We start from the raw sequence: 24,361 nt of genomic DNA, 5'->3' as shown, positions 1-24,361 counted from the left end.
AAAACAAACCAAAAAAACCAAAACACAACCAACCAAAACAAAACAAACCAAAACACAACCAACCCAAAACACAACCAACCAAAACAAAACAAACCAAAACACAACCAACCAAACCAAACCAAAACACAACCAACCAAAAACAAAACAAAACAAAAAAACCCAAAAAAAACTGTCAGTTGTCGCATTAATGATGTCCGGGTAACTGTAGCCTAGATATCAACATAATATGGACTGAAGCCATACCTAATTACAAGTGCACAAAGCTGTGCTCTCAGCGTGCAACAGTAAATGTTGCATTCATGTGTGTTACTGCTGTGGATTTGTGCACTGATAGGGTTCATTGGTCTTTTTTAACTCTGTTGAATGCACTTTAACAAAATATCTATTTTATTTTGAAAGGGAATTATCAAAATGTTTGTTTTTTATTTCAAATATGAAGAAAAAAAGTGTCAGCACTGCCACAGACCTTTACTATTGAAGAAATTCCCACAAGGAGTTGCTGCTTTGGGCTGTCAGACTCTTTGAGATTTAACCTCTGCATTAAGTGTCATTCATATTGTGCAAATTCATAAGGATACTCAAAAACTAAAAATCATTTGCTGATCCACTTTGAATATACAAAGAAGTCTGAAAATTCAATCCAAAATAAAACAGAAAACCTGAATGGAGTCATGCAAACACTAAAGTGAAGGACTATATTTATAAGGATCTATAAGAAGAAACAGCCGGTTGCAGACATAATGGATAAGTTAGACTGAGGCAGCACCTCCTGTCGCCTAGCTGAACGTCTCTTTGGTCTCCAGCATGTCTGGGAGGGTGTGTGTGAGATGGAGATGTGGGGGTTGAGCAAATCCTTTTCCTTGTCAGTGCACTGCTTGGTAATTTAATCTAATACCACATGTCAGATCGTTTTGTGTATGGTTATAGGGTACAAGTCGCTGCGAGGCAAGTACGCAGCAATTCCCTGCCACATCAAATTAGCAGCCCCGATGGTGACGAAGGTGGAGTGGGCTGAGGACCAGGCTGCATGGCCAATAGCTGCTCAGGTGTTTACGTGGGTACCCATTAGGATTTTTAACTGTGACGCATATTCTGTAGTACGTGTTCTCAGACACAGTCACACAGGCAAGTGGTAGGTTACAGTCTAAGGACCACTAAACATACTCTCTCTAAGATAAGGGCCATGAACCTGTGGGGACTTTTTTAAAGGGTTAGCTGATGCACCAAGAGGTGCTTAGATGAACCTGGATTGTTTTTCAAAGCATTTGTATGTATGTACATTTAGTGAGAATATTTCGTTTAACCTCCTAGGACCTGGCATCCACATATGTGGACATCACATTTTGGGTTATTTAGACCAAAGGGCCTGATATCCACTTACGAGGACATTATACTGCTACTGGTCTATCGAAATTTTAAACAAAGATCCTCATGCGTGGCTCTGATTTTTCTTAGAAACAAAAATCGGGTTTAAAAAAAAAAAAAAAATCTGGTAATTCTTTGTTTTTACATTCATCAGGTCCCAATCAGCCCAAATATCAAAGAGAAATAAAAATGCTGCAGTGGAAGAGTTCAGGTCTTAGGAGGTTAATGGTGTATGTGAAATTGTACGTGTGTGCATGTACATATGTATGCTATGCAAATTTACACAACCCTCTATGCAGAACACATACTGGGTGTGCATGTGCACAGAACCTCAGCTACCACTGTACACATGTTATAGTGTTTGTATTCTTCTGCCGCCTGTGCCTGAGCTGTGGTAACGCACACATTTCCCAATAAAGCCTCATCTTCAATCCTTAAATACACTGACCTCACACATGGTCAGCATTGGAAACAAAGCTGTATTCAAAGTTAAAATAATGTATCACCTGATTCTGTTTCTGATTCAGCTTCTATGCTGAAGGTGGTTCTTTTATCCGTTCACGGTTGACTGAGTCCACTCACCGTATCAACCAACCCCACAACCTAAATAAACTGTTTTGCACATATATGGTGTTGACAGAGTATTGGGTAGATATTAATTTTTCTCCAGTCTTATGTGATCGCTGTAAACTTTAGTGATATGCACGTGCCGGGCGCCTCGATATGAATTTTCAAGTTGCCGTTTTTTTCATAGGAAGCCAGTTTCAAAAGCTTAAAGAACAAAGCAGTTGTTATGGAGACAGGGGGAAACAAAAAGGTGTTTTGCCTAATTTGCACTTGTATGGAGAGAAACAGTGGTGTGGTCGCCCACGCAGTTTCTTTTTGTAGCACAGTCTTTGTCCTGGCATTGAAAAATAATGATCTATCAAGACTGCTACATCATGCTAGTTGAATAAATGACAACAAAATTCAAACCTACTCTGGCTCAGAAAGGATTAAGACACCACTTCCCTCATTATCAAACTGGCATTTCAGTCCTTCCTTTCCTTTAAGTGCTGATGCTCGGTGCTGCCACTGAACCGCTCTCCTCGGTCTGCTTCAAACGACTGCTCAAATGTCATTTTGCTCCTTGCATCTGTGAGGGCCAATCTGACCGACTGGCCACGTAACATTTACTGGTCATGTTTTTGCATTTGCACATTTTCTCACTTTCTGTCCACGAGCAAAAAAAGGGAACAATCCTTAGTGTCCCTCGCTGCCGGCCCTCTGAAAACAGCTACTTAAAGCTAGCGACTTCCACAAACACAGTGGTTTGGGGAGGAAGAGCACAATAAATATGTTAGTTTTATCTGGGTCTGCTGCATAAATGCACCCTACATAATGTCATTTTTGGTAAGAAGTAGAAACCATAAATATACTTAGTGGTTACCATCGCTCTAAATAACACTTACACAGCAGAGGAAAAACAGACTAGCCTACGTCACAGCAGTTGACATGTCTTTGTCGATGGAAGGCTATTCCATACATCAACCCTCCGGACTGTTTGCAGTTATACCAACATGAAGTGTGGTATAGGTTACACGGCGGTCTAAACTAATGGTCACCAGTTTTTGCAGAAACCTGCAGATGCACATATGCACAGGAAAAATCAGCCATGTCCTGATATTTTCCCGCCGGCCATGCTGATATGGGCTGTATCGTTTTAAACACATGCTGTTTCTCCTCGGTGAGCCAACCACTTAAAGCCAAATCTAGGACATTTATGTAATTACATGGCAGGAAGGGAAAATGTCCTAACAGATAAATCCTTTTTTCCTACGTCATCAATTTACAGGCTTCAGATCCAAAAGGAGACCAAACTACTAATTCAGACAACATCTTTATCACATGTCAAATTCTGTATTTGGTGTTTGTGGTGAGAAACACCTGTTAGGACATGAATTATCTGTAGTGACGGCTGCCAATTTTAAGAGTCATGACCCACTAACAGCTCATTTCTTTGCTATTGAAAGACCTCCAGGATCAGAACAAAATCATTGTAAAGAGTAATATCAACACATCTGTAATATGGCTGCGGCTCTTTGTGTCATGCACATATTGACTGGTCTATTGAGTTTCTTGCAAGGTAAATGTATCAGTGGAAAAGCGATAAGTAACAAACAGCTTGTGAGACCAATCGCTCATGTCTTTAATCAGCCTTTTGCAACATGCAGCCGTTGTCAAATAGAATTAGAACTGGCCATTTAATTGAGATGTGGAAATGGTTGATGAATGCATCACCTGTGTGTGTGACACAGATGTGACGGGCTCCCTCAGCTGCCCTTTGAATATCTAATGGCTGTGCATTTAGACACGGCACACAATTTGGTTCTTCTCCGGCCTTTGTGCATTTTTGAGAAGAGAGAACATATCATTACATTGTCTGGTTTCCAGATTTAAAGACCTGCATCGGAGCGATACACATGACAGCACATGCAGAATAACCTGACAGTTGTTTGGAGAATCTTATACTCAGGCTGGGACATATAGAGTGGATCCTACGTAGCATTTACATGTGTGTTTACTGCACATCAACGAGCCAAAGGATCAGTTTTAAATTCATCATCACAGCAGCACAAGAGGACCAACAAGTCGCACAACAGCTGACACCACCGAGGAGAGGCCTGCTCAGAGTTATGTGACAAGAGAGAAGACACAGACACACACACACACACACACACACACACACACACACACACACACACACACACAGACACACACACAGACACACACACACACACACACACACACACACACACACAGACAGACACAGACACACACACAGACACACACACACAGACACACACAGCCTCCTGCTGAGGAGCTTAAACAGCAGAGTAAACATGGACTTGTGTTTATTAGTGAACCACATAATAATAAATGTTGTGCACTCACAGCGCCTGAGATACAATCCTGGCAAACACATGATCTCGATGTTCTCTGGCACTAAACTCTTCTGCATGAACTCTGTTTACTTACGAATGAATGTGTTTATGTGTTTAAAGGTCAGTTTAAAAAGCTAAACTACTAGTTATCAGTTCTTTGCACTGTCATTACTACTGGATGCAGCAAAAAGTGCACATACAAAACTATAGGCAGGTCCTCATCATATACCTCAGGCTAGTAGGTGTGTGTAGGACTTCTACTACTTTTCTGAAGTTTAACGTTTGAATCTTAATCCTGTTAAGACCGACAAAGTCATCGCCCTTTGAAAAGGTGTTACTGCATTCTTATGTTCTGCTATAGACGTATCATTTGTACCCCAAAAACAATGCTGAATAGGAAGTGAAGTACTAGATGAGTCATTGTTGTAGGCTGTGTGCGTGCGTGTGTGTGTGCGTGTGTGTCTTTGTGTGTGTGTGTGTGTCTGTACTGCTCATCAACCTTTCATCAGGTGTCTGCAGCAGATTAAAGACACAAAGACAGCCACACTGGAACATCAAACAACCACTCTAATGGTGCAGGAGGTGAGAAAGGTGGGTGTGTGTGTGTGTGTGTGTGTGTGTGTGTGTGTGTGTGTGTGTGTGTGTGTGTGGCAAAGTGCTGCTGAGCAGTGTACCAGGAGCACGGAGAAAAGTTGTCATATCATAGGCACGAGGAGTGTGTGTGTGTGTGTGTGTGTGTGTGTGTGTGTGTGTGTGTGTGTGTGTGCGCAGTCAATATTCACACAGTGAGTATTGACTGCAATGTGAGAAGCCTGAAAAACAGACAGTGGAAAAGGATCAGATATTGTGTCTTGAGGAGCAGGTGACAGCTGCAGACAAGGCTCTCAAATGTTTTCAAGATGTGGGAGCTGGGACCGGCTCCAGCAATGCATTAGTGGGTAAACGAAGCATCTGTGAAGGCAACATGCTGAATGATATACACGCAATGATGTACATTGCTGCTTTGCAGCAATATATGATGGCATACAGATGGTAAGTATTGTTCATTTCAGTACGACAATACTGAATATTCTGCATGCGTTTCAGCAAGAGTCCCAGTACTAACCTGACTCCGCTGCAGACTGAACTTATGCACAAAGTTTGATTTTTGAAGCTAAAGCTGTTGCTAAAACAAGGAGTTTTTAATCATCCACACACGAACCTCTTCTTAATACTACTACTATGCAGTGCTCATGTATGTAAGGCTGAATGAGGCACGCTGCATTAAAGCACTATTTAAGAATCAGTCCATTTATAATGAGCCACGCGGTCAATAAAGGTCCACGTCTACAGTTCTTACATGAAGCCTGACTCGATCACGTTCGCGGCTTCGTTTACAGAGGAATCATTGGATCAGGGCTGCCTGCACACGTGTGGCTCATTGGCCAGCACTCACTCCTGTTTCTGCTTCAGATTTAGGAAGCTTGGCCATAGACAACATCACACACACAACAAAGCCACCGACCGCGTAGATCACCTGACGTGCGTTCATACACACATCGCATGTCTCTTTGGTCAAGCTGTCAGCAAGCATCAGCTGAGGCCCGATGAGCAGGCCAGATGTACAAACACGCCCAACAGACACGAAGCCGCCTACTGCCATCCCCCTTCACCTTTAGCACGAACACGCTTTGCATGCACATGTGTGCGTTTGTGATACTACACTATGCAAGTTATTACATGTAATAAGCTCTACGCCAACATTCCCTGCTGTTAGTTTAAGTGATGAATAACCAATAAGTGGCAGTTTGTAAAACGTGACATTTCACGATAAAGACAACGTAGCAGTTAGACCGCCAACCAGCCCGTCTGCTGCGAGGGGATCTGAAGATATTTCAAACCCATTTTATGAGGAATGGGTTCATGCTGAGAAACCTGTGAATCCTGGCGTCCTATTAAATCCAGTTCACTTACAGCAAATATAAAAATAGCCGTCTGCAGCTTATGGCATGAAGCTAACCATCAGTGACAGCAGGTTATAAACAGAATAACATCCCCAGCAGCACCACGTCTGCACAGCAAGTCTCAGTTTGTACTAAATACTCATGTCAGACACGCTCAGGTGTGGATGTGGACAGAGAGCTGGTTAACACGAATCATTAAGCAAACACTAAGAAGCACCGAGCCAAATGTCAAAGCTATCAGCACCAGTTTATCGTAACGGTGAATAAACCGTATTCTGCAACTGAAAAGGAGACAGAGCAAATAGAGATCTAATTAAAACGCAGCACGTCTCGTTCACGTATGGACACTTTCCATTGTTTGTATGGACGAGGAAACGCACAGATATGGCATCACATAAGCATGTCACACAGACTGTCAGGGATCTGACTGAATAGAGAAGGCCCCCCTACGTGACGGCAGACACACAGTGCGGTGAATCGCAGCAGCTCACACTGGGCAAAATGAGGCATAAAAAGCTATTAACACAGGACAGGCAACGGTCATATCTGGCAATCAACAGAGGGAAAGGGAGAGAAAGATGGCGGTTTGACCTTTTCCAGATGGTATAGCCTTTAATCCTTACTACAGAGTCCTGCTGGGGACATGCAGACTGGAGACGTCTGATAAATTAGGCTCAAATGCCACCGTGAATCTGCATTTGTATGTGTTCATTAACAAAAAAGGGACACGAGTGCTTTGAAGTGGGTCCACTTGGAGAGGCCTGTGCTCGTGGCGATGCTCGTCGAGTGTGGACCTGTTCATGCATTACTGCAATTCTACACTTTCCACTGAGCAAGGCTGGAGTCACACAGCGCCTTCACTTTGTGCCACCTTTCTGTGAAATTGCTCTAAACGTTATAAACAATGATTGTATCATGACAATTACAGTGTCTGTTCCCTCATCCATCCATCCACGGTTACCCTTATTCAGGTCGGGGTCACGGTGGGACTGGAACCCATCTCAACCAGTCTGAATGTGGAGAATACGCAGAGCGTTAGTAAAGTGAGGGCCGTTATAAGGACGAAGAACAGCAGAGGTATTCGAAGCTAGTGCAGGACATGCATATGGTAGGGAGACAGAGGCACTAACAACATGAGAGCAGCGACACAGTGAGGTGTGTGGTACGAGTGACAGATGGGTGCGAGGTGGGGGTGGCATTACAACGGGGGTCTGCTCAGAGCCCCTTATGTTTGCAAAGGTGATTGACAGGCTGACAGAACGAGCCACGCGGGAGTCTCTGTGGACTACGATGTTTGCAGACGACACCATGATCTGCAGTGACCTTAGAGAGTGGGTGGAGGAGAGCCAGGAGAGGAGGCATGCTGTGGAGAAAAGATGAATGTAGGTATGAAACAGAGCGCACATGAACTACAGATAGTGAAGGTAAGCACGTTTAAATATCTCGAGTCAAACACCTAAAGCAGTGGACAGAAAACAAGAGAGGTGAAGTAGTGAGTGCAGGCAGAGTAGACCACGGGCTCGCCGGGCACTGGGCTCGCCGGGCACTGGGCTCGCCGGGCACTGGGCTCGCCGGGCACTGGGCTCGACGGGCACTGGGCTCGACGGGCACGGGCTCGACGGGCACTGGGCTCGACGGGCACCGGGTCTAGCTGTGACAGAAGGATAGCAGAGTGAAGCAGAGTGAATGTGCAGGTTTACAAGATGGAGACCTGCTATGATGTATGGTAGGGAGAGGCAGAGCTGGAGGCGGCACAGTTGAAGACGAGAAGGTTTTGATTTGGTGCGAGCAGGAAGGACCAGATTAGAAACGAGTGCATCAGAAGGACAAAGTTCAGCCTCATGCAGCCATAAACACACGTTCATGGAGGGACAGCGCACACAAACACTGGACAAAGAGTGTTGGATGGAGCTGCCAGGCAGGAGCAATAGATGGAGACCACAGAACATTCATGGATACAGTGAAGGCAGACATGAATGTGTGACAGGATGCTGCGCTAGTGTGAGGCGGAAGCAGATGATCTGCTGTGGCGTCCCCTAAAGGCAGCAGCAGGAAAACACAACATCTAACTGTCCTCTACAAAGCAGCTTTACAGCCTTTTTTATTCCTTTGTTGAGTCTTTGAATCACTGATATTCAGATACTGATACAGGTGCTGGTGGAGCACATTTCTGTTTGCTAGGCCTCGTCTTCACGTATCCGAGCGTACACATTCAACCTGTTGATTGTGTTTGTGGCGCTGACGAGCTTCTGCTGTAATCATCTTAGAAATAATGGCGTACTGTGTAGTCCATACAGACCATCTAAGACGTGTGAAGTCCAGCTTTGGTGAGTAAAAGTCTTTTTACTGTTACTTATAACCATGAAGACACACACGTCATGTTAGATTTCACAGAGAGACAAAAAAGCTGAACTTCAGCGGCACAAACCTGATGCTCTGATCGTGTCGTGTAAACGCTGAATAAAAGAAACGCTTGGTGCTGATATTTTAATGCCCCCTGCTGGACGACAATGCAACTCTCCCAAAGTCATTAAACACCACATGAGAAAACAGTACAGGCCAATTACTGTTCACCACAATAGAAATCATCTTTTGAGGCATCGCAAATGTCATCCAGGAGTGTGTGGCAAGTATACGGGCATCAGGCTGGAGCCAGAGCCACAAATTAAGTCTGACATTTCCCTCTAAAAATGCTCATTAGTCAAACAAGCCGGATGTGATAACTGTAATATCTCTAAATTGCAGCAATTAGAAAAGGTTTGCCGCGGGGACCTGAACATTTTCTTTGCCGTGTAAAATGTCAACAATGGGACAATCTCATCAGCCAAAATCAAAATAAGCCTGCATTACTGTCACTATGACAAGGTGTCCAATAAGCAGCACCTGCTAAATAATCTGTGCATTACCTATCAGTCTAATTGAAAAGTGTCCTTCTGAAACTCAGCTGACGGCCTCAGCAATCACACTGGATTGTTACCAATGCAAATATAACTACTTATGTGAGCAAAAACCTGGATATTATCTTTGAAGGGCCCAACACAGCAACACAGTTCATCAAAACAGCCTCGATATGGCCTGCTGACTGTGCTCATGTAGAGCTGTGCAGCAGCGCCCTCTCCTGGTTCGGATGAGGCACTGTTGAATTTTCTAAAACGTTGATGGAAAGACACCAGAGAGGGCCAAATTCCATCCAGAGAAACTTTGTGTGTTAGAAACGACCTCGACCTGTCCTGTCATTGGGAATAACCAGGACCAATCAGAAGTGGGGATGTGAAGAGGAGGCACAGGACACCGCGCCGTTTCTCAGTATTACACGTCTGTGGTTTGATGTGTGGACTGGGTGGGTTGTTATTGACTATGTGCACGAGACAATGCTAACTTCCTGGTTTGAGACCAGATGTGGGGTTGTGCATTTCCGGTAGCTTTACTTTGCAGTCAATCGCTACTGTGAAGATATCCTCCAAAATCATGTCCAAAACTCGAAAACGGAAAGATCGCGTTAAGTTACAAAGAGCAGAAGGTGGGAACGCTCACCGCTGTTGTGTCATAAAAAAATCGAATGATCAATTTTGACGTTTAAAGAGTTTAGATCGATCAGTTGTTTACATCACTCAACACAAGCAGAACTGCATCACTGCAGCAGAAGACACATCGTCCACATTCAGAAGCACATCTCTGTATAGTGACTGGTCTCATGATTTAAACAGGAAAATGTTCAGCATTCAAACTACAGGTGAACAATAGTCAAACCAGATGTTTCCCCGTTATGTCGATATCAGCTAGTCAAGTACACACCTACACAGCATGTTAACAAACCGTGAAAAAAGCCACACAAAAATGAATGATTGCTGGTAACGGTTTCTATACATTAGTATTTACGAAGGGTATGTTGTGACTTACCTTCAAAATTACAGCGGTCCCTCGCTATAACGCGGTTCACCTTTCACCTCGCTGTTTCGCGAATTTTTTAGTGCAAGTTTGCATGCTTTTTTTACGTCACATTGTGTCCTGCGTCCTGATCGCTGCAGAGAATCTCCTCCGTGACGTCTCTCCTGTACAGTACAGAATCGCTGCATCGATCCTAGCAGTGTGACTCTGAAGTGCAGTACTGTATGTCCACGAAACGTTTTGCACCGTCAAAAAATAAAATTGGCTACTTGATTTCACCTATCGCTGGTTATTTTTAGAACATAACACCCGCGATAAACGAGGGACAGCTGAGAAATATAACATTTGAATCCCTTTTCTATTATGCTAACGTGCACATAGTCAATTAGGGCTGCCACAAACCATTATTTTGATAGTCGACTAGTCACCGATTATTTTTGCGATTAGTCGACTAATCAGATCATGCATCCATACAGCTTATTGCACCAGCAGCATTTGCTCTTATATAACGATCATTAGCTTACAGCTCTAAGTGTTCAAGGTATGTGCTAACTAACAATAAAGACAAGATGATAGTTTATTAAAGTTTAATGAAATTTGCAGATTGTTTCGGTGAAGTTTAATAAACTCCTTGCTATCTAAAATATAACAGGACACCGGAGTAAATTCTCCAGCATCTCACACTTCTGATAATCAGCTGTCTGCTTGACATTTATTCAGCTGTGTAAAAACTATAACTTTAATCTCAGCCAAACCGATTTACTCAGGAACAAATAAAATACTAAAAAAGGCCAAACAACAACATTTTTAAGTTATCTAAGTGACTTATATATCATGTTTAACCTGAGTAGCGAAAGACGGCGGTGGGTTTGAAAACGATGTGCCGGGAGTCCGGTGTTCTCACGGCTCTGGTGAGATTGTAACCCCAGCTAGCTATCGAGCTAGTGGGTAACAGACGTCTCCGAAAACGTCGGAGCGCTTTTGAAAATATGTGGTGTCTTGATAAACTGAGCCGATATTTGAGGTTTACACAGCTACATTCTCGCCTGAAAATATGTTAAACGTTTATTTTGTGACCCAGAAAGAATAATAAGAGTAATATTAAAACTAACTAGCTGCCGCCATTGTTGACAACTAAGCTGGGCTGCGCTATGAATTCTGGGACACAGCTTCTTCTTCTTCGGGGTTTAACGGCAGCCGGCATCCTTGTACATGCAGTGCTGCCATCTTCTGTTTCAGTCCGTTATTACACTCTTAAATCCTACTACTTATTCCTGCGTCTTTCAGGATCTTACAAAGCTTCAAACTTTGCCTTTGGTTCAAATCCTTCAGTGACTGTTCTTTCTTTTTGTGCTAACTCTTTTAGCTTTGTGCTTATTGTTGTTTTTTTTTTTTTTGTTCGTTTTGTTTGTTTGTTTGTTTGTTTGTTTGTTTGTTTGTTTGTTTGTTTTGCTATAATGCTCAACCGAGGATGTAACATAATCGGATTAATGACGGTGCCTTGTATGTTATACTGTTGTTTGTAAATAAAGTTTAATTTAAAAAAAAAAAAAAAAAACAAAGCTTCAAACGACGCGTCGACTATTAAATTAGTCGTCGACGATTTTGATAGTCGACGTAATCGTGACTAGTTGACTAATCGTGGCAGCCCTAGTTGTTACTGACACCTGGTGAGAATTTTATATCAACAGCATATTTAGAAAGTTGGTCCTGTGTTCAGTCCTTACTTTGACCACTGTATATATTACTGATACCACTGTCCTGTATTATAACATCGATGTCTGACAGAAATGGAGAATAAAGTTATGAAACGAGCTTCCTTTACCTTTTTGATGGAACTGCGAGCCTTCTCCTTCCACTGGTGGCTGCTCAGCTCCAGGGTGCAATGGACGTAGGTTTCTCTGTCATAGGAGCCCAGGATGAACAGTCTGAAGAGCCCCAACAAAAACACAGACGGGAACTACATTCAGAGATAGCAGTGAAGTCAAATCTATCCATTGGCCAGAGTGTTTGTAGCTCACCATACTGGAAAAGACAGAGTTTGGGCCCAAATATGTAAAGAAACTACACAACACGACATTTCTGAGTGTAGCGTTTACACATCCTCTGTGTCGCCTTAAAGTTCCTGAGCTAGCACTCCATTGGACTGCCTGTGGGTCAGAGGTCAGTGTGTGGTCAGCACAGGTGAGCTGCAGGACAACGTGAAGGCTCATGTGATGTGCTTTACTGTCACAGCCAAACACTCAGTCATGAAGTATCTGAGAACATTTACTGTAACATACGGCATGTTATCATCAGCACAGGGACCTGTTCTTGATCAGTGCCGTGCAGTCCTGTGAAGAAGTTGACATCTTAATCAAAGTGGAATCTAAATGGTTTCTGGTGCCAAACACAATGCAAAGCCATCCAATGGGCCAGACTGGCCCCGCTGCAGGGGCTTCTGGGACGCCAGTGACTCGACTGGTTTAGATCAGACATATTTAAAAAAGCAGTCTGGTTTCCTTGCAGGTTCAGACCTGCATGTCAGTGGGAATATGGTTGATTCGTGGTTTTATGTTTGAGAGCCAGTCACTCGTGTGTTTTAGCAAAACCAGCAAACACATCATCATCATCATCATCATCATCTGACTTCTCACCACCGACTGTAAACATTCCTAGTCTACAAGCAGCTCCTCCCACTTTGCCAGTAAGCCTCTTTGTGAAAAGGACAGAGGGAATGGTAAATGGACTCACTCTCATAGAGCGCTCCCACAAAGCGCTCTATACAACATGCCACATTCACTGTCTTCTATGCTGTTAAGTACTCACTAACTAGCTTTCACACACATTCATATCAGAGAGCAACCTGGGGTTAACATGTTGCCCAGCAATATTTGGCAGGCAGACTGGGGTGGTGGAACCACCAACCTTTGCATCAGTACCTGCTCTACCCCAGAGGAGTATCACTCTGTGGCTGTAAAGCAACTGTTACATCCCAAGTTTATACAAATCTTTGTGTCTTTAAAGTCTGTAACAAAATAAAACAGTTGAAGCAGAGAAAGACAAACACATCACTGCTTCACAGCATGCAGAAAAATCACATCTTATGTTCCAGTAAACCAAGTCACCAAGACCCTCTGCAGACCCAGTCTGGACTTAACAGACGCACGAATGGTAAACCAGTGGATGCTTAGCTCCACTGGACAGCTTTCTTAACCATCTGATATTCAGTCAGATGCACTTTGTAGTACAGAAAGGGAGAGACACTACACATTTAAAATGTGATTTAGTAATAAGATCCAGTCATTTGGTGGCCTGTGAAACACAAAGTATGAAAGAAACACACATACATCGACGACACGAGCTAACAAAGGACAGAGCTGTCAGTCAGAGCCAGCCGAGGCTAACAGCTCCAATATACACGTACCAACCTTGGACAGAGGAGGGCGTGTTTGTCTCTGAAAGGAGACTCCTCTGTCCAACATCATGGACTAATGTACAAGCTAAAGTACACACAGGCAAAATATGACACCATAACAAGCAGGTGTAGTGCTTCCCTTTGGAATAACACATTCCCAGTGTGCACACAGTGATGGTGGGTAGGGTGTGGGCCAACATAGCATTAAATCTATCGTTTTTATTTCGATAGCATAACAATATGTAGCTCTTTGATTACGTGACCTTAGCAAGTAGGGTCATCTGGAAAAAAAGAAAAACTCTTCTCTCCCACTTCCACGGGGTCACGCCGTGGATAGGTCGCCATACTGTAGGGCTGCCACGATTAGTCGACTAGTCACGATTACGTCGACTATCAAAATCGTCAACGACTAGTTTAATAGTCGAGGCGTCGTTTGAAGCTTTGTAAGATCCTGAAAGACGCAGGAATAAGTAGTAGGATTTAAGAGTGTAATAACGGACTGAAACAGAAGATGGCAGCACTGCATGTACAAGGATGCCAGCTGCCGTTAAACCCCGAAGAAGAAGAAGCTGTCCCAGAATTCATAGCGCGGCCCAGCTCAGTTTCCAACAATGGCAGCAGCTAGTTAGTTTTAATATTACTCTTATTATTCTTTCTGGGTCACAAAATAAACGTTTAACATATTTTCAGGCAAGAATGTAGCTGTGTAAACCTCAAATATCTGCTCAGTTTATCAAGACACCACATATTTTCAAAAGCGCTCCGACGTTTTCGGAGACGTCTGTTACCCACTAGCTCGATAGCGAGCCGGGGGCAAGGTCACTAGAGCCGTGAGAACACCGGACTCCCGGCAAATCGTTTTCAAACCCACCGCCGTCTTTCGCTACTCAGGTTAAACATATATATAAGTCACTTAGATAACTTAGAAATGTTATTGTTTGTCTTTTTTCAGTATTTTATTTGTTCCTGAGTAAATCTGTTTGGCTGAGATTAAAGTTATAGTTTTTACACAGCTGAATAAACGTCAAGCAGACAGCTGATTATCAGAAGTGTGAGATGCTCGAGAATTTACTCCGGTGTCCTGTTATATTTTAGATAGCAAGGAGTTTATTAAACTTCACCGAAACAATCTGCAAACTTCATTAAACTTTAATAAACTATCATCTTGTCTTTATTTTTAGTTAGCACAGACCTTAAACACTTAAAGCTGTAAGCTAATGATAGTTATATAAGAGCAGATGCTGCTGGTGCAATAAGCTGTACGTTTTACGTCCAATGGATGATGATCTGATTAGTGACTAATCGCAAAAATAATCAGTGAGTAGTCGACTATCAAAGTAATTGTTTGTGGCAGCCCTACCGGACTGTCACAGAAACAACCATTTAATCTAACCGCACTAAGGGCACGTCTTTGTATGGTGGGAGGATGCCGGAGAACCCCCGGGAAGAACCCCGTGGAGGGCATGCAAACTCCCCACAGAGTCCCAACAAATGGTGGATTCAAACCCAGGAGGCAACTGCACCACCATGCTGCCATTGTTAAAGAGTCTGAAGATGCGAAGGCAGCTGCCACTGTAGCAGAGATGATGCTATTCAGCACCAGCTACAGTACACACTCTACTGCAGCCAGTAAGAGAACACTCACATGTGGGCTGGCACAGTCTTTAGACAGAATAACTGTCCGACATGACCTGATCCACACCTGTGGTGCTGTATTAACGCAGACAACTATTAACCCCACTACGTGCACGTCTTTAGACTGCGGGAGGAAGCCCACGCAAACATAGGGAGAACACCCCAGCCTGGTGGTGGACTCAAACTCAGGCTCCAGCGCTAATCACGGCTCCACCCTGCTCCACCCTGCTCCCCTTTTTAATAATCAAAATCATAAAATCAGCTAAAGATTTTCATGCACGCCGGTGTTACTAACATGACAAGAATGGCCACGTTGAAAAGTTACCAACATGTATTTAAGTTCTGTTGTGATTCATTTCATGTCTCAGTATGTTAATGTACTTTTGTACAGGGACCCAGTTATACAACTATAGATCAAAGTTGCTGTGTGACAAGCTACAAACAGAGATGAAGTGTCTCACCTGCTGCATTCAATGAGGCTGACTTTGAGCCGTCCTTCTACCAGCCGGCTGTCGTGCACTGACAGATCCAAATCACAGGCTGAACCGTGCAGAGGCTGCACTTGGAAAGGAAAGAAGGGCTTGTACCTGGAACAAAAACAGCATACGTTCAGTTAGCTGCATCCTGACAGAGGACACACGTTCCCATCCTCCTTAGACGCGAACTTTAATGGGTTACCTTAAAGTAGTGCCAAGCATGTTTCAGCTACCACTCCGTGAACAGAGAATGCTCAATCTGGTCGTTCATATTGTTATGACAGGAAAGACCACAACGAGATTTTAGTGTGACACCAGTTATGATACAGCGTTGGTCTAAGCTGCTCGGTAATACTTGTTAGAAGTCTGTTCACATCTGGGAGGGGCTGTGCAAAGACAAATGGAGCAGATGTTCAGCATGTGCACCACCGCAGGCTTCCTGTCCTCGACTCGTACTCCAACGTGGACAGTCGGTGGGTAGGCCTGCTGTAGCTTACACATAAATATGTATCAGGGATTTTTGTACGATACTGTGTTTTTAAAGTGTAACAAAATGTAGAAACACAACATGAGTAATGATAATGACATCTGGTTGTAAATATCAGCACCTATTTTGGCCTCTCCCTTTCCTCTGCAGACATTGCGCACACAAACAAGGCTCTGAAATGAAAGTGTACTGCAGGCTAAGCACGCTGTACAAACGCTTAGTTACAATGTGCACAGTCTCACTGCAGGATGTCAGTAGATCTGCAGATTGCAGTGTGTAATCCTAGCTACGGTGGCTGCTGCAGGACAAACAGCTGTAGCCACCGTTCCTCTGTGGTGAGCGTTGGCTCTCAGTGAGCGTCCACATCGATTTTCTGTGGACGAGGCTGTAAAACTTCGTAAAAGAAGCCCGATACAAGTCGGTGAGTCAGTGCAGCTCACCTGTCTATGATACTGAGGTGAGTTGTTGAGGATACTTCTAAGCTTTCTGCTGGTCAGCTCTTATGTTTCTGCCGTGTCAGCAGCTGATGATGTGTTAGACATGTTGGTTCCCTTTGCTTTGTTGCTTCTGTGGTTAGGGGGAAAGTGTTCGCAGATGATAAAACATAGACTGGGTCTGCATGTCTGGCATGTGAACACCTACGAGTTTGCTTCTCCTCCATCTTTTAAGTCCTACACACCGCCATTCCCCAGACATACAGCGTGGTTAGGCAGAATGTCCATCTCACTGTGGCAGCTTCCACAAACTGGCGCCTGCTACTCTGTAATGGAGTAACTCTTATCGGTATGAAATCCTTGGATCCTCCGTCTCCATCCGGGGTTCCTCCTGGTGCACGACAACGCCCAGCCTCATGTGGCGAGAGTATGAAGGTTTTGGGTTCGCCGACTTGCGCCCACGCTCGCCTGTCATGAATCCAACAGAACACCTCTGGAGCATACATGTGGGCGCCGTACAAACTGCCGAGTACCATTGTGAGCTGTTGCAATGAAATGTCAGCAAAATGAACTGACCTGATTATTGTGCTGTCTTTGAATTCAGCCCTCTGTAGTTTGATAGATCCATCCTTGCCTTCCTTACACATTACCCAGTCCATATCAGTACGGCTATACAGCAGGATTTTTCCCTTTGCTGAGTGAATTCTGCAGGAAATCTACGTCCACACTGTAACTGCAAACTTATTTCAACCCTACAGCGTAACCCGACGTGCACCTCCAGAGCAGTGTAACCACTACACTAGCTAAATGCATACCACAACAACTTGAATGGTGTGAAAGGTTGCAGCGTAGGGATAAAAGGAGTTTGCAGTTATGAGAAGTGTTCCTACGAGTCTTATTTTAAATGCACTAATAAATATCTGCCGCAGGTTCTTGGAGCTTCTACATACGATCATATTAGAAACAAAGTAACTGAAGAGCAAATATAGCAACGCCACATCGATTGGTGTGCAAACCAACGGCCAGCTCATTGGTGTGTCCGCTGAAACGCACCAAAGAAAAGATGGAGCAAACAGACTCAGTCTCAACTTACTTGGCCGGCTTAAGTATCCAAGTAGTACCAAAAAACCCCAAAAAAGAAACATCCACAAATATTTCCAAAAATGAAGTGTTTTTCTTTATTTAAAATATTGTCTGATGAGACTGCAAACGTGAACGCAGATTCTCTCAATCTTAACTGAAGCCCTGCATTGAACGAACACATTGGCCTCTCAGTCTGTGCAGACACGTGGCAGCACTGCTGCTATCACTGTGTTCGGCTTTAACAAAACAAAATGCAGACATAAGTGTACACGTGAGCTTGTGTCACTGAACTAACACAGCCTCAGCATGTTTGTGCTCAGACCTCGGCCTGGTCCGCGGCTCCGAGCCGTGCTAAAGGGACCTCTGGCTAACACGCCGGGTTCCTGTCGGGCTCGTAGCCGAAAACTAGCTTTACTGTCTGGGTCAACTTTGCTAGCGACAGACAGAGAGCGCCGCTGAAAGGACTGTACTGCTTCAGAGGCAGCAAGCACAGTGTACAGTCTCATGCTTGGGTCATCAGCTCAGCATTGATGACATATGCTCACTGAGGAGTACAAGTTCATTTTGAGTGGATGCTGTTAAAAGTCATTGATCACTTTAAGCTTGAGGGAGCCTGTTTTATAACAAGCTTATCGAGTAAGACAACAGCAGGTTTTGACACAAGAACGACACCGAGGGGAACTGTCCTTCACCTGGAAAGAAACCAGCTAAAACATCTGATTCCCGACTACAACCCCAGATTTGTTCATGTTCACGCTTCCTACAGAGGTAGAGGATTAACATCCAGAAGGACGAGGCAGACTCCGTGGAGCCTACGTAATCTAATCTAAAAACAAAATATCAATATTTTATGGTGGCAATTTTTTCCCATGTGTTGCATTCATGTTAATGTTGTTGAGACAAAAATGCATCGTTTCATGCATCGGTGAAAACACTCGACGGCCAGCTGAAAACACTTCGAGTCGAGTCGCTCGAGAGTCACAGGATTTACAGAAAATGCACTGTTTTGTGATTCATATCGTTAATGGGAAGATAAATGTCTTATATCGGGAGATTTTGGTCATGTCGCACAGCCCTACCAGATGCAGTCAAAGACTACAGATTTACAGTAAGTCCAGCAACAGCAGGACATCAGCAGTAACTACCAGACCCCATAGCTGGCTTGTACAGAAACACCAGATGGAAGTTTCAAAATAAAACTGACATGCATATAAATGATGCTACATACCTAAAACAGCGTGCACAACTACCAAACATGACAGACAAAGCAAAGAATTTACATCCACCCAACAAATGCAAGTCCCAGATTGGCCATGACTGTTTTCCCTCCAGCCCCAGGGAAACGTGTAGCTTTAACACTCCTAAATGGTCCACCGGTTACCTGTTAGCTGCAGGTCATGTACAGAGGATATGAGAGTCATTTCATTGGAAGTAAGGTTATAACACCGCAGGAACCTTTGGCTTCGTTTCCAACATGTACAGTTACTTTTTATTCCCACCCCGGACAGACAGCCTGTCTGAGGCACGCCCACATCACAGTGACTGTAAATACATCTGGAAGCATTATATTCATGGCTGAAGAGTAGGGATGGGTACCGGTATCGGTTCTGACGTAAACGGTAGTAACCAGACCGAAAAGCAGCGCACATTTCGGTGCTTTATTTCGGTGCTTTTTTTTCCTGAGCTGTGATACACTTTGAATTCTAGCCAATCATTTTACGTTTCCGAGGATAGTAGGCGGGTCCAGGTACGTACGTTCTTTTAGAGCAGAGCTACAGATTAAAAATGCCCAAAGCGAAGCGGTCAAAGTCTGGCTGTACTTCACAGCAAAAGATGCAAACTCAGCAGCCTGCAACAAGTGCTTTAAGCTGATACTGTGCAAAGGAGGTAACACCTCAAATCTGACGAAACACCTGGCGACGCATAGCGTTTTTTTAAAAGCCGAGAAATGCACCGTATTCGATGGCTTGCTGCGAGACCTCACACCGAGCACATCTACTGCGGGTGTGGTGCCTGTTATCGGACCCGGAGTTAGCAACATCCCCCAAAAACCCGAAGAGGAGAGTCCTGGCCCCTAGCCCTGCCAGTGTAGCAGAAATGATGATGATGAGGATGCAGCAGCAGCCGTTCTTCTCTGCGTGAGTAGCTTAATGTTGTTCGTGTGTAATTTACGTTGAGTAGGCTAACCACGTTATTACATTAATGCATGTAAGGTGAACTAGCAAACACCGTTGTAGTTACATGCGGCTGTCTTCTTGTTTGATGGCAGATGCTCCCTTCACCCTGGCCAAAAAGGCTAAAATGACCAAAGAAAAAATGGAAAACAGCTAAACATGAGAGGTTTTTGGACAAAGTTTGTGTTTTTCCATTGTTTAAGCACTGCTTCCAGCCAAGAGTGATACCATAAATCCCCTATAGCTGCAGAAAAGGCTAACATTGTTATCTTTTTACAAAAAAAAACAGCTGAACATGAGAGGTTTTTGGACCAATTTTGTGTTGAGAACATTTCACTTCCCAAATCTCCATAAACACGCTCGACTATCACTACATCAAATTGAACACGCATACACAAGCAGGATTTGTAATGACGCAAGTTCAGTTTACAATAGGGCTCATTCGCTCGGTCAGCAGGTGGCGGTATCCTCGTACACTGGGGAGTAAACTGCCATTAAACGAAACAGAAGAAGACGACCTGCACGTGTACGGATCGGGTAGTGACATCTGTGTCCAAATTCTGAGGCTGCATTTGTAGGCCGATTACGTTACAGCGATGAAGGCTGTCCAAATTTATACACTCCTCCAAATGCGGCCAACAAAAACGCGTCCTTCATTTCCCCAGATTTGAAGGATGGGTTGGGCGTATCCTTCGTGACCCACCATATCCCAGAATTCATAGCGCGGCCCAGACAACTGCAGTTTCCAACAATGGTGGCAGTTACTTAGTTTTAATGTAACTTTTATTATTCTTTCTGGGTCACAAAATAAACCTTTAACATATTTTCAGGTGTGAATGTAGCTGAGTAAACTTCAAATATCTGCTCGGTTTATCAAGACATCGCATATTTGCAAAAGCGCTCCGACGTTTTCGGAGACGTCTGCTACCCACCAGCTCGACAGCTGACCGGGAGCTCGAGGCTCACTCGAGCCGCCGAGAACAGCGGACTCCCGACACATCATTTTCAGATCGCTGCGGTCTTTTTGCTACTCAGGTTAAACATGATATATGAGTCACTTAGATAACTTAAAAATCTTATTGTTTGGCTTTTCAGGGTTTGATTTGTTCCTGAGTAAATCAGTTTGGCTGAGATTAAAGTTACAGTTTTACACAAACGTCAAACGGAAAACTGATTAAACAGAATTACTCCAGTGTCCTGTTGTATTTGACATAGAAAGAACAGACGGCTGAGTTTACTAAACTCCACCGAGACAATCTGCAAATTTCATTAAAGTTTAATAAACTATCATCTTGTCTTTATTTTTAGTGAGCACCTTAAACACTTCCAGCTGTAAGCTAATGATAGTTAGAGCAGATGCTGCTGGTGCAAGAAGCTGGACGCGTGATCTGATTAGTCGACTAAACGCAAAAATAATCGGTGACTAGCTGACTGTCAAAATAATGGTTTGTGGCAGCCCTACTTGAAGCTAACAGAAGCAGTCAAATAACTGTTTTAACGGCCCCTCCTTCAGCTGCAAGCAAATGCAGCAGCGATTCATTTACTCAAAGAAAGAACAGCAGCAGCCTGTGTTCAGTAAAAAACATTTTATTTAAATCAAACCCACCATGGTGGGAGGGAAACGGAGAGAAACCGGCTTCTTTTTTCCACTCTAACCGTGTTTACAGGCCGTTCCAGTGTTTGTCTGACACACTCGACCAAACAACCAATAAGTTAAAAATCAAACGTGTCTCCTAGCAAACAAAAAAAGAGAAAAAGAAACCGTTGAAGAGCGCAGCTGCTCCGACCTCGGTGAGCTGACCTTTGTCCTCAACTGAAACCACAAGTGAAAACAGTAAACATTGTTTTTAGATTGTATATGTTTCTATGTATTAGAAGGCTTTTTAAAAACGGTGACAGCGTCAGATTAAATCTGCTTTGGGTGAATGAAAACAAACACACTGATGCTGTAACCGCCGTGTGTCTCTGCACAGAGACGCTCTGTGCTCTCCAGCGAGCTGACAGACCAACCCAGAGCCAGCAGGTGAAGAACTGATCCATGTGCCGGGCTCAGGTTGCACATCAGCAGAATGACAGACTCTTTGGAGAAGCAGCTGTTAGCCTCAAACCACATTTCACCATGATTGCCGATAAAAGTTATAATAAAGTTATTGATTCACTGCTTAATGCATTAGTGATATAACAGTTTGCAGGGAGAGCTGTATGATGGCTGGGCTAAAGCTGCAGCACACATTTGGCTCCCATCTGTGCTACTCAGCAAATCCCAAAGTCCAGTCTTCATTACATCATCTCATCACACGCGCTCTGCACGACTGTGGTGATGCAAGCTCGCATGCTTTAGCTGCAGTACTCTCCTCCGCACTCAGCACAGTGTGTCAGCGGCTGAACAAATTCAATTACATTTGCAGGTGAAAGAGGAAACAAAGACCCACTGAGAAGACTTTAACACCTGTGTAGCATGAACATCTCTGATGCCACCACAGCACACCCAGCACACCCAGCTCTGCAGAGAAAACAGGGAAAGTCGTCCCAGCATCTCCTGATACGTGACGTTCTGCTGCGTGGCTCCGTGCATATACTTGGTTGTTTACATAAGCTCAGTTCATTCAGTTTGCTTTTATTTATATTGTGCCAAATCACAACAGGCGCTGAAAGGTGCTTCATGTAATGAATGACCCTCATTTAGATCATTTATTAGAGATGATGAAGCCAGAATTGATTTTAGAGTCAAGCAAACAACTCAACAGTAAATCATAACTCATGGAAACGTTAAACATGAAATATGGACAAAGTAGTTATGCTAGAAAACAGACCGTCCACTGTGAAATACTGAACTAGTCAGCCCCTGCATTTTAAAACAGACCTGTTCATAAAGACTGCAGAGGTGGAAGCGTGACAGATGCTGATGGAGCTCTCACATCCTCAGCTTGGCTCTTCAGGCCTGAACTCCATCTGATTTGGCTGCTTTTTTCCCTCCACACACTGTGGGCCGTTCTGTCTGCGGTGCTGTGTGACACAAAGACAGCCCTGCTGCATGGATACTCTTTCATCAATATTGATTAATATTCCAGTAATGATTTGTTTGACCTCCCTAATGTTCACCAGAGTATTCGGGGGGTGCACAACCTTGTATGCAAATTGTTAAATGTTGTCATTTTTATGCTTACCATCTAGGGCTGCACGATTAATCGTTAGAAAACCGCGATCTCGATTCATACTTATGTGCGATCTCATTTCCAAATGACAACGATTAAAAAAAAAAGAAAAAAAAAAAAAAAAGACGACGATTGTACCGCATTTTGATCCGGGACGTAATCTGCATGAAAACAAGCGCTCAGTCTTCCTGCTCAACAAATGACAAGGGCAGAGTCTTATACCACGTGATACAGAAGCTGGCTGCTAAAATTAGCAGGGAAAAACAACGGCGAGCACGTCGGGGATGACGAGAAAGTGACAGGAGAAAATCCGTCCCGGTCAACCACCCAAACATCAATAACGGGAACCTTGTACAGCGCTTCCCCATACCCGTCGAACTCCCGCAGGCACAAAGAAATCACGGAGGCCATCACTTATCACCTGACCAAAGATATGGCTCCATCAACACTGTGCAAAACGAGGGATTTAGGAGAATGATCAACAGCCTAGACAAACGCTACGCAGTGCCGTCCCACAACTATTTTTCTATTGTTGCACTACCTGCTCTACACACGCAGCGTCGAGCAACGGTGGAGACGGAATTTCAAGCAGCACAACATTTTGCGGCAACGACAAAGTGTGAGACATTTGTTGTTTTTATGTTTATTTATTGTTTTTATGTTCAGTCTCAACTGTTACGAAGTTGATGTGCAGTTAATAAGTGCAATAAATATTTATACTGGAAAAGAGAATCGTGAGAGAATCGTGATCTCAATTCTAAGCAAAAAATCGTGATTCTCATTTCATGCAAAATCGTGCAGCCCTACTACCATCTCTACATTGTTTCAAACTCTGTGATCAAGGCATTCCTTTGTCCCCCTCCCCAGCCTCTCGAGGTTCTGGGTGGGGGGCTGAAGTGTTTTATCACAAGCACATCCCATGTGAAGGTTTGTTTGATGTTTGGTAAGCTTCCTGCCCGTTTTAGGGCTTCACTGTGTTGTGTTTGGTGAACCAGGGATTGAACCACACACTGGGTGTGGGGGAGATTACCCCGTATGACCAGGATGTTGTTAGAAACAGTTGTGATCAGGAAGTCACACAAACGCACCCCCATGACACACACACACTCTCGCACACACGCTTACACACACACACACACACACACACACTCACACACACACACACACACACTCACACACACACGCACACACACACACACACACACACACACTCGCACATACACACGCACACACACACACACTCTCGCACACACACTCACACGCACACACACACTCTCACACACGCTTACACGCACACACACACACACACTCTCACACGTGCACACACACACGCTTACACACGCACACACACACACACACACACACGCTTACACACACACACACACACACACTCTTACACA

At 44.0% G+C, this 24,361-nt stretch overlaps 1 protein-coding gene across 1 annotated transcript in view; it reads right to left on the bottom strand.

Annotated features, from left to right (window-relative positions):
* Positions 1-24,361, bottom strand: part of pdzd8 (PDZ domain containing 8) — a 46,697-nt gene that overhangs the window by 16,290 nt on the left and 6,046 nt on the right. Inside the window, exons 2-3 of the mRNA XM_084949009.1 lie at positions 15,614-15,739; positions 11,946-12,048 (exon numbers count right to left, since the gene is read on the bottom strand). Coding sequence (XP_084805135.1) covers positions 11,946-12,048; positions 15,614-15,739 — 229 coding nt within the window. The remainder of the gene's footprint in view (positions 1-11,945; positions 12,049-15,613; positions 15,740-24,361) is intronic.

Source organism: Perissodus microlepis, chromosome 13 (genome assembly GCF_051167445.1).
Source record: "Perissodus microlepis isolate ML-2025 ecotype Zambia chromosome 13, ASM5116744v1, whole genome shotgun sequence".
Lineage (NCBI taxonomy): Eukaryota > Metazoa > Chordata > Actinopteri > Cichliformes > Cichlidae > Perissodus > Perissodus microlepis.
Note: the sequence above shows the minus strand (reverse complement) of the source record. Positions and strands in the feature narration are given on the sequence as shown.